At 37.8% G+C, this 11,444-nt stretch overlaps 1 protein-coding gene across 1 annotated transcript in view; it reads left to right on the top strand.

The window, feature by feature from the left end:
* Nucleotides 1-11,444, top strand: part of LOC137287694 (protocadherin Fat 4-like) — a 59,087-nt gene that overhangs the window by 36,573 nt on the left and 11,070 nt on the right. The window contains exons 31-36 of the mRNA XM_067820084.1: nt 3,403-3,627; nt 4,594-4,847; nt 5,132-5,299; nt 8,244-8,487; nt 9,183-9,461; nt 10,164-10,423. Coding sequence (XP_067676185.1) covers nt 3,403-3,627; nt 4,594-4,847; nt 5,132-5,299; nt 8,244-8,487; nt 9,183-9,461; nt 10,164-10,423 — 1,430 coding nt within the window. The remainder of the gene's footprint in view (nt 1-3,402; nt 3,628-4,593; nt 4,848-5,131; nt 5,300-8,243; nt 8,488-9,182; nt 9,462-10,163; nt 10,424-11,444) is intronic.

Raw genomic sequence — 11,444 nt, 5'->3', positions numbered from 1 at the left:
ACCGAAAATAATGCGACATTTTAGTTGACGTCACGGCAGGTTTTGTGCACTTTGTGACGTCGGAAAAAGACGACTCTGGTTGCTGATTAGTATATATATCCAACCTAATTTCCACTCAATGTGTAAAAGATCTCCGCTTCTGTGTCAGAATTCAACACTTTTTAACGAAAAAAAATATAAAATGAGTGGTTTTACCACAGAAATAGTGTCCTGAATATATCAACAATTACACGGTTTTAGAACATATCTTATTGTGAGCAACACGCGCACATGTCCAGCATCAATTTAGCGTAAATGGAAATTTCACAACACCTGAATATTCACTGAATGTTCATTTGGAAAATATACTTTTCTTCTTATGATTATGAAATTATTTCACTTCATAAGTATGCAAAGAAAGGTACGAAGAGATCGCTTTTTCAGTACAGAAGTATTAGAATATGAACGTAAGGCTTGTCCAAATTAAGACACGACCTGGTTTATACATTTTTAACAATTTGCGTATAAATATTGTTTGAGTTAGATATTCTACCATCAGATATATTTTAATTGAATTAGAATTGACTTTATTATCGAAAAAAATCATAATGAATCATAAAACGTTTTTGACTAACTCTCACCTGGTCAATCAATATTCATAATTGTTTTGTCTATAAAAACGACACAAACCAATACAATGAACAAGACAATTCCTTTAAATATGTGTGCCTCTATATTTCATGAAATGTACAAATCATTTTCATAATATTATCAGTTTTACTTATAAGTTGGAATTAAATCGCTGTTTATTAACCTGTTCATATGAAACTGTAATATTTGTCCCAACATATTGAATATTGTATATCACCGGAACTAAAGTACATGTTGCAGTAATGGCTACGTGTGATCTTCCAACACTTGTGTAGAGGCTTGAAATGTGGTATAGTACACTTACTGAGTCAATTTCCCATGTAAATATTATTCAAACAATCAGAAGCTTTCAAAGAATAAAAACGCATACCTTATATCCACATATGATATGTTGTTGAACATGGATATATGTAGATACTGAAATCAGTTTCATGAAAAAATATCTGTACGATACGCAAAATATACATGACAATACTAAAAGTGGAATTGGAATGGTATGGGCATTGTGTTTACTCTTGTTCAACCGACCTTCACCCCAAAGAAACCGCCTAATATGTGCAACAATGTTGATGTGTGACATCACTACCGATGACCGGTTTCTTTCAAAATGGGGGCTTTGCTGACAAGGGTACACAGGATTTTGCGAGGACTTTTTCCTTCATTCAGGGATGTTTTGTACATAAACGTGAGATGTATGTAATCAGAATTATTCTGACTATCTGTGTATTGTTATATGTTTTTATCGTTTACATTGTAAATGACGGAAGAAGCCAGAAATGCCGATAAGTACCGTTGTCGTTTTGCGTGATTTTGCGTCAGTTATGGCGTCACGTTTGACAGTTTCTTATGAATTATCAAATGATTGCATTGTATCTCTATTTAATTTGCTATTTCTTGCTACGATGCTGTTCCCCTGAGTATTCTAAGCGTATTGAACCATTGTATGCAATCAATGTTGGAAATTTTCCTAAAATCGGAATTTTTCGTTGTTTACATTTCAAACAAACGCTGTGTTTTGAGTTTTTGTTATGAAACATACGTGATGTAATTGGCGTTTCAATACCGGTCTTCTCGAAACATGATTTTGTAAACACTATTCAATATGGCAGAAAGCGCACTTCGGTGTTCGTGTAAGTGTATTTTCGTAAACATCCCAAACGATTCTGGGTTCATCGGCTACGTTTCAGAATTATCATTACTGGTTACACAAAAACTTGATATCAGTGATCATTACTATAGTATTTTTGAAATTCAATACTCCCAGCAATTGTCCAATTTTCACATTTCAAAACATACAGCAAAAAACGCTTTGAATCGCGATTTTGTATAGTGTGAAAAATGGCGACATTTACGATGAAGCCTATTTTGAAAGGCAATTTTAAGCACTTTAGCTTGCTCTGAGATAATAGTGGATGGTATCATGAAAAAGGGAATTTTCCGCAGAATTCAAAACTGTGAAGTATATATATGTGCGTGGTATATCTAGAAGTTTATTGGACTTCAAAGTGAGGGGTGAAGAGGAAGGACATATATGTCCCTGTGGCATCCAGGGGGTTAAGCTGCAGGTACAATGTATAACAGTTAACACTTTGTTGCACAATGCATATCATTGCCTCTAACAACACTTAATTTGTTCCCTGATGAAATCGGGCACATAATTGCAGAGGGGAACAGTTTACTGAGGCAGTTGCAATTAACTTGCATATTCGGTGAATCAAACAAATCCATGAATTTAATTTTGAATTCGTGGTCACTGGAACTGAATGATTTATATTAGAGACTTTTTTAAGGGGGATTGTAAAATTATCGTTTGTAAGAGACCTGGTCTTGTTCCTTTATTGTGTATCCTACTGAGCATGTTATACTTGAACTCTTGTCCTTTTCCAAAGTTAGTTAGGCAAGAATGGAACATGTACTAGCCTTGCAGTAGCGCAAGTCATGCTAGTTTGCCATGGCCTCACCTGATACTGTCGACATTAACTGTTACATTTTAGTGTGATGAGATCAATAGTTATTGCTGTGACAAATCAACAAATCATTGTGAATAATTATTTGTATTCATTACCCAACATTCGAGATGCACTCTTTGGGGAAACTGGGAAACAAGTTGTATGCTTCTCTTGAGGGTAATAGAGTCTGATGTATGCCTCTTCCTAGCAGTGTCACCTGAGCCAGGAGGTGACTGCATTACCTGCAGCTGAGGTAGAAGCATACAACATATTAATCTTACAACCATGTTAAATGTACAAAATAACATCATATTTTACGCTAAAGATCGTTACCGAGTATATGACATGTAAATCAAATGATGTTTGCCTCTCAACTGGATTTTCAAAATCAGTGAAACATAGCCTGACAAGCTTAATACTGCTGTAAAAATGATTATTTATGTTTGAATTGAGTGTGCAAATTATTAAGTGTATAAAATAGTTTAGATAACAGTTAAAGTTGGTAAAATAAATTTACACAAAAACAGCTGATTGAATGGCTTTCAAACTCCAGACACTGCATACCTCATATTATGACATCATATGATTGTTAGCGATACTGCTTCTTGGCAGAGTGTGTGGTGCTTGGCTGTGAAGGGTGACACGAAAAATTATTAAAGTGGCATTGACCAATGAAATTAAAGTTTTTCATCTGAAGGAAGGATAATGGTATTATATATCTAGATTGATGCTCCTTCACTCACTCACTCACTCATCATAGGTGAGATCCAGGTAGTGTCGTCCCTGATGGAGGACCCCAACCAGGCCTCATATTCACTGACAGTCCGAGCTGCGGACCTTGGACGACCCCAGAAGTACAATGATACAACCATCACCATATACGTCCCCATCAACTACCAACCACAGGTGCCCCCTGTCACTGAGGTACAAGTGCAGGAGGACCACCCCCAGGGCACAGTCCTGCATACCATTCATGTACTGGATCCCAATGTGGAGAGTGGGGATGGGGACAGGCTCAACTTCTTCATCAGCGAACAGTTGTCTCAAGGTATCTGCAGCTTTTAAAACAATCAAATTAGATGTAATGACTGACTGAGTTTGGTTTTATGCCACTTTTAGCAATATTCCAGCAACATCACAGAGAAGAACACCAGAAATGGGCTTCACATATTGTACCCATGTGGGGATTCACACCCTGGTTTTCAGTGTGATGAACCAATGATGTAATGAATAAAGTAAGCAGTACAATTCTGTATCAATAATCCAGATTGGACCAGACAGTCCAGTGACCAACATCATGAGCATTGATTGTTCAGTACTGAGCATGAATATGAAGTTAAATATTCAAATACTGTATTTGAAAAACCATTAGGACCCTGGATGTTATTTCTGGTAAGCTGGTATTTATTGCAGGGAAATACTGGGAGTATGTATCAGATAATGTTGCCATAGGGAAAACTGGTGGCGTCAGGGTATATTCTTAGCAGATATAGGGCAAATAAAGCAGATGTTGAGGAAATATGTACTCATTGAGGAAAAATTGCAGGCATCAGGGGCAATGCTACACAATGATTGTGTTGTGGGAGCATAATGGTAGTGGAAGCTGTCAAAACCGGCATCTAGCCACTCCGGCAAGTTGTCAACACTGACATAAAATCTCAGTCCCATCCATGGCTTGTACCTTTATCTTCAGCTATACAATCCAACACATTGTCGAAACAGGATTATTTCTTCAGTCCCAATGCATGCCGGTTTAGACAGTTTCCACTGTAGTTGAAACTGATCCAGAGTTTGCCTTCTTCATCATGGACATGTACAGCATTTACACATTGTACACCCCATTCTACTTCAGCACCATTCTACAAAATGATCTACAACCAGGGTAAACTGGTGTTTCTTTACACGTTATCATTTCTGTAGTACTAAGATCACTTTGCAAGATGGCTCGGGGATCCTCACTGAGATGTTGCTTAAATATCTGTATTCGTATATCTGTTTCTTTTTTAACTTCCAGACATCCCCTTTGAGATTGACAGATACACTGGGGCTCTAAAGACAAAGTCTGCTCTTGATCGAGAAATGATTGACAAGTACAGTTTCCTGGTTCATGTGACAGACAGCAAGCAGCCAGTGTACACGGCATCAACAACAGTAAAGGTCACCATTACTGATGTCAATGACAATGCGCCCATGTTTGCAGCCAGCAGCTATAACGCCAAGGTCATTGAAGATGATACTACACCAGGCCAAGCTCAGGTTGTGTATCTGGTATGTATGTTAGTTCTGGCTGCTGTTTTTGCCCATGTAATTAGTTTTGAAGTTTTAGTTAGTGCATGTTTCTTTGTACAGAGCTAGCGACTGGAATGATTCCATTAGTATCATGGCTACATCAAAGTACTAGACTTGAATAATCTACATGTTAGCTACATTAACAACACTGATTTGATCACAGATAGTGTTTTGGTTAAAATATCAAAAATCATTCTGACCTATATGAGGCTCTGATCCTTGCTAAAAATGCCTCTGCCAAGAGTAACCTTGTCCTGTTTCAGAGGCCTCCGCTGAAGGTCACTGATGAGGACAGCTCTAGTGACCAGTTTGTGTTCCGGCTTCTTGGAGGTGGAAGCGAGCTCTTCACCATAGATGCCAACAGTGGAGAGATAAGACAGAAGGAGGCAGGGAGTCTTGATGGAGACAGTACATCAGCCTATAATCTCACAGTCAGTAAATATATACACTATTTGGCCTTGTATTGATGCCTCACATGGGTGGGTATGGTTACTGGCTACAAACAGGTTTCATTGTCCATTTTTTAAACAACATAGACAGACAGTTGGGCAGGTCATTTTGCCAATGAAGTGTGTAAGATAATTTACAGGTTATTATTGAGTCTGTTTTGTGGTGTGTTAACAATCAAATCTGAGTCAGAGTAACAGGTATAGGCTTAACAATTTAGTGTGAAATTTCTGTTGAAATTCAGAGAAAAATGTAGTGATGATGATCCTTCAGATTCTATTCATCTTCTCTGATGTAATGTTTATTATCAGAGTTGACTAGCAGGATCAATTACTTGATCCACCAGAATCTATTTTCAGTGAAAGAAATTGTCATGAAATTCAGACAGAAACAATACTTTTTCACAAACAATTAAGGATTGACCGTGTATTTTTAGTTTCATACTTCAATGCAACGAAAGAAATACAAAGTCAATCCTTATGATTAAATTCAGCAACAAATACTATACCCTGTCAACAATATTTTCTTTAAACATAATCAAATTCATCGAAACAGATATCTTTGTTACCACCGATTAACATTTTCGGTGTAAGAATTCGGTTATGGTGTGACATGACACAGGTGACTCATTTACATAAAATGACACGCCTGCCAAACCATTAGCCAATCAACATAGAGCACCCCCAAACAGCTGTCAATCAACCAAGCTAACATCGGTTGGCGAATCAGAGTGGAACAACTCAACGTGATGCGTCCCGGTATCGGCAAAGTTTGAAGTTCAAACGTTTGAATTACTACCTGTGAACTGAAAGAGAAAAAATTGAAAATGGAAATGAAGCCCGATGATATGAAGTTAGTGGAACTGAGGTTGTAGTATTTGCGCAAGCAGAAAGAGGCTGTGATGTGACTGGGATTGCGATGCCATGAACTGATGTTCCAACGTGCGCATGCTCTTCTCGAGGCGTTGCAACGTTATTAACGTTCACGGATAATTTTGAGTTGTTTGTTTATGTTAACCACAATGTATCACTTCAATGTTTACCCAAAGTTCATTAAGGTACCCGAGTGCAAGGGAATTCCCTCGCTGTGTAAAGGTATTCCCTGACATTCCTCAGGTCCGAAAGTAGTCCGGTTTGGTGGGCGTGGCTTATTTTTTTAAGATTCATTGGGAAATGAAATCAAAAGAAATGTTCCCAGTTAACCAATCAGATTGCCAGAATTTTAATGAACTCAATAAAAATTTAATTATTACAGTATGAAATGTTCACCCATAGTACAAACTTTTCAGTCCCATATTAACCACATATGGTCCACACACGTTTTGGTATGATGCATGATATGTTAGATAGCTGAAATAATGTGTCAGGGTTTGTACAATCTTGCAAAAGCGTGGAATTTGTGCACTTAGCCTTAAAAAGCCTGGAAAATCTGTTTTTGCCTTAAAAAGAGTTGCAGAAGACTTAAAGCCATTCAACACTGTAGGCTGGTTTTCAGTCCAAGACGTCCCTAGTCCCCAGACACCGTAGGCCAGTAAACCGACCAGGCTGTAGTCGCATTAAAATGAGATATAATTGTAGGAACCTAACCAATGCTAGCTGAGAGCCAAGCTGCTTGGGTTAAGTTATTGATGAACATCTTGCCTTGTAGTATGTATGTACCTTTCTAAGTTGTATTTGTTGTTGTTATCATTAGGTTTACAAATATAACTGCTAATCTTATTGGCCTTAATTCTGCCCAGAATAGCCTTGAAAAAGCCTTAGATCTTTGTCTTAAAATTCTGTAAGAACCCTGTGTGTGTAGTGTGAAATGGTAAACAACCACATCTAGAAAGAGTGGGAAAATTAGATTTATAATTTAATATATCATGTACACATTAGGACTGGGTGAATATGGTTGTATTCTGCTTTTAGCAATATTCTAGCAACATCAGAGATGGGCTTCAACATGGTACACAAGTGGGGAATCAAACGTTTGTCCTCAGTATGACTTCTTTGACCATTAGGCTACCCAGTTGCCCCAGACATAGCTATATGCATTGTACAAATCAGCGCGACCCATGAAGATGGGCATTAGAATTGATCTTCAGCGACCAATGTTGGTCATAGAATGGGACTAAAGGGATCAGGTGGTGAGACTCTCTTACTTGGTTGACACATCTCATCTTATCCCAGTAGCAGAGATCGTCGCTCATGCTGTTGATCACTAAACTGTCTGGTCTAGACTTGATTATTTACAGACCACTGCCTGATCATATGGCTGGAATATTGCCAGTTTGTGAACCTCCTTAAAAATGTGAGGAAGCCCAGGGGGCTGATTACTTAAAAATATTGCTGGCCCTGTTAACATGTAATAGCCCTGTATTAAAAAAAGGAAATTGAGATATGGTGTTAAAATAATGTAATTAATGAATCACTTGTGGTGAGGGAAACTTAAACATGTGCAAAAGCAAATTTAATAAAATCATAACTTGGTGGTTACTGCTGATTCGTTTAGTGTCACTGCCGCCTGAATCAGAAAAGCAGAAATGACCGACATTATTCATTGGCTGGAAGCTTTCTCTTGACCAGTCACATTTAGTGTTTGATAAATGGGTTGGCTGATCTGTGGAAGTTTAATTGATCATGAACTATACTGACATCATCTAGCTGCCACAATTGTAAACTATTTTTGAAATATGTCCTGTAGTCAATGACATGGTCAAATATATATACCCTTGGAAAATGTATTGGTGCACAGGGCTCACTATAAAATAAAGTTGAAAGCCTGCTATGAAACTAGCTAACAGCGGGTCCCCGGGCAGGTGCTATTTCATACACTGATATTGCTGAGTAAGACATTTTACAACAAACAAACAAATAAGCACAGTGCGAGGGTCTGTACTTGAAGCCATGTAACTGTGACGTACCCTCATATCCTGTGTTGTAACAGGTATCTGTGGATGATGGTCGGTATGTCAGCAATGTCTCACTGACGGTGTCAGTGGAGGATGTAAATGATCATGCACCTTTGGTGGTGGGGCAGAAGAGGGTGGAGGTGGACCCTCTGTCCCTCCCTGGGGATGTTGCTGCTGTGATGAAAGCCGAAGACTTAGACCAGGCAGACCGGAACAAGAGAGTCTCGTATTATCTCATGGCTGGTGGCATGGACAGATTCAGGATACACGAAACAACAGGTGATAACGATTATTTTTAAGTGTGATTTTCATTAGTGCAATTTGGTGAAAATTCATACCAGATTTGTATTGAAAACTTTCTTCAAAAGAAAATTGATCAAAATAGTGTGTCATGAATATTGAAATAGCATGGGTGAAATAGTTTTTGTTAATTGGTGTCACTCACAGTCTCACAGCTTACATTTTGAATGCCAGTGCGCATAACAGGAAATCAAGTGTGGGATGATAACATAGTTTGTAGGTTCAGAACAAATGACTAAACTATTCTTTGAGTCTTGAGTTTAGAAACATTCAGCTTTTAGATTTACAGGTTTACATGATGTTTACTTCTTTATTAAAAATAATTTGAAATGGCATAATTGCTGTGATGTTGAAGTTAAATTGGATGATCAGAAGATATGGGCACACATAATGTCTCAAAGGTGCCGGTACCTTAGAGTGTCTGGGTGTTGTTACCTTCTCCATAAATATGTTTATAGCACACCTAAATTATCTGTCTTGTGCCCAGTTGCGCTGCATTTCTGTCCCTGTTTTCAGAAAATGATGGTATATTTCTGAAGAGTTGCACACAGATCCTGCCCTAGACGTCTGTTCTTAAAAGCAGCACAGTTAAGAGGCATAAATGCATTGGCATTTCTCACAGAGGAAACTGCTGTGTTTTGTTTTTGATGAATCTTGTTCGTCCAAACTTTCAGGGGTGATAACTGTTGCCAGCTCTCTGACAGAGGGAACTCTTCAGGACCAGTATGACCTTGAGATCCGTGTTGTTGATCATGGCTACCCCCAACAGTCTACTGACTTCACGCTCACTCTGGATGTCCCGGTCAATTTCCCTCCCAGACTGAGGGACTCATACAGCTTCAGGCTGCAGGAGAATGTTCCAGAAGGGACAGCTGTTGGGGAGGTGGTGGCCACAGACAGGAATGCTGACAAAGGAGAAGAGGAACGACTCAGTTACTTCATTGATGACACAGGTCAGTGAATATGGTCAGAAGAAATTTGATGCAAGGGTAGATGGTTGCAGAGTTATGTCCCCTTGTTTTAACTCACCATTATGAGTTTTTGTTGTAAGTTTACCTTTCCCCATTTCATTTGTAGTGCTTCGTAGACACAATCTCCAGTGGTCTAATGTTGGTGAAACTTCATATGTTTTTTCTCAGAATGATGCTCTAGTTATTGTGCCGATGCTTCAAATCCTACTTTCGGTATCATCACAAGGCGTTCAGTTGCTTCAAATCTGATTTTTCAGCATCATTACAAGGTGTTTTGATGCTTTGAGTCTGAATTTTGGTATCATCACAAAGTATGCAGAATCTTCAAATCTGATTTTCTGTATTCATTGCAAAGTGTTCAGGGTCTGATTTTCACCAACATCACAGTGTTCAGTGTGTGTTCAGACGATTTGCGTCTGAATTTCAGTATCATTACAAAGTGTTCAGATGCTTCGAGTCCTATGTTAGGTATCATCACAGGGCGTTCAGTTGCTTCAGATCTGATTTTCAGTATCATTACAAAGTGTTCTGATGCTCTGAGTTCTATTTTAGGTATCATCACAGGGCATTCAGTTGCTTCAGTATCATCATGATATGTTCAGATGCTTCAAATCAATTCAATTTATTAAACACATTAAGTTTAAGTCATACAGAGCTGGATGTCATTTTTAAAAATGTCCCCAGAATCACCCAGTCTGCCTTTCACCATTGAGCGAGACACTGGTCAGCTCTTGACAAACTCTGCCATTGACCGAGAACAAGAAAGCGAGTACGTGTTCTCTGTGTTGGTCACTGACAGTCTCAGTCCTGTCTACACATCATCGTCAACAGTCACAGTAGCAATAGAGGATGAAAATGACAATGTTCCGATGTTCAGTGCTCAGAAGTATGGGGCCAGCTTCCCTGAAGACAGAGACTTTACTGATGACAGAGAGTTAATCCTGGTAGGGGTCCTCATTGTGTGAAAACGGATTTTGATGAAAATGCGAAATGATAACAACCTGACATGTTTGTGTTATAAATATAGAAGTATATGTTAAATATTTTTTATCTGTGCAAAATTATATCCGTTCAGAATGATAACTTTCATATTTCTATAAATTATGTTAACAATATGGAATTATGACAATCTGTCATAAATTATTTTATTAAAGTAACGAGAGATTCTGGTTTTGTATCCATTTAAGTATATACTATTTGTGGACAATAACTTTAATGTTTCCATGTGTTAAACAAATCGAGATTATGATCCTTGTTGCTGTCTATTTTAATTCTCTGTATGTAGGAAAAAATCACCACCTGTACATATATTATGTAACTTAGTGCACGTATCATGCTAGGTTATGACCTGTGACAAAAATACTTTATGCATATGTTCTAGCATTAAATGTCATTTCTGAGTGTAAGATTCGAGGCAACAAAAGCTGAGATGTCACTTGAATTACATTACCCGATCAATCCAAAAAGATGGAAATTGTAAGTTGTAATGTACTTTTGACAACTTCTGTGAGTACTGCTGTCGATTTTATTCTTCAGTTTATTCACTTTGTTTAATGATCTTACCAAACCATGGGGACACTGACAAAGGATGTGTCTGAGAATTGGTTTGTCAATATCATTGCTAAAAATAGTTTATGATTCTAATTTTGTCACTATGCTCATCCGGTGTTCCCAGCCTATGGTGTTGAATGGATTAATGTATTTTTGAGGATACAAAAAAAAGGAAAACAAACATGATTTTCTAGAATAATGGTCAGTATAATCTTTATTAGATGCTACTTTCACCAAACATACTTATATTTTACATTCAAGACTGTAACTTGTAGATGTCTCTCAGAATATTGTTGAGAGAGTTGTAAAACTAAACTCACTCACTCACTCTCTTTTCTTCTATTTTTTTATGACTATGATCATCATCAACAGTTGTGTTTTGTTGTTCTTTTAAACTTGATTTTTAGAGTTTTA

The sequence above is a fragment of the Haliotis asinina genome, chromosome 6, assembly GCF_037392515.1.
Source record: "Haliotis asinina isolate JCU_RB_2024 chromosome 6, JCU_Hal_asi_v2, whole genome shotgun sequence".
Taxonomy (NCBI): domain Eukaryota; kingdom Metazoa; phylum Mollusca; class Gastropoda; order Lepetellida; family Haliotidae; genus Haliotis; species Haliotis asinina.
This window is presented reverse-complemented; position numbering and strand designations above follow the sequence as displayed.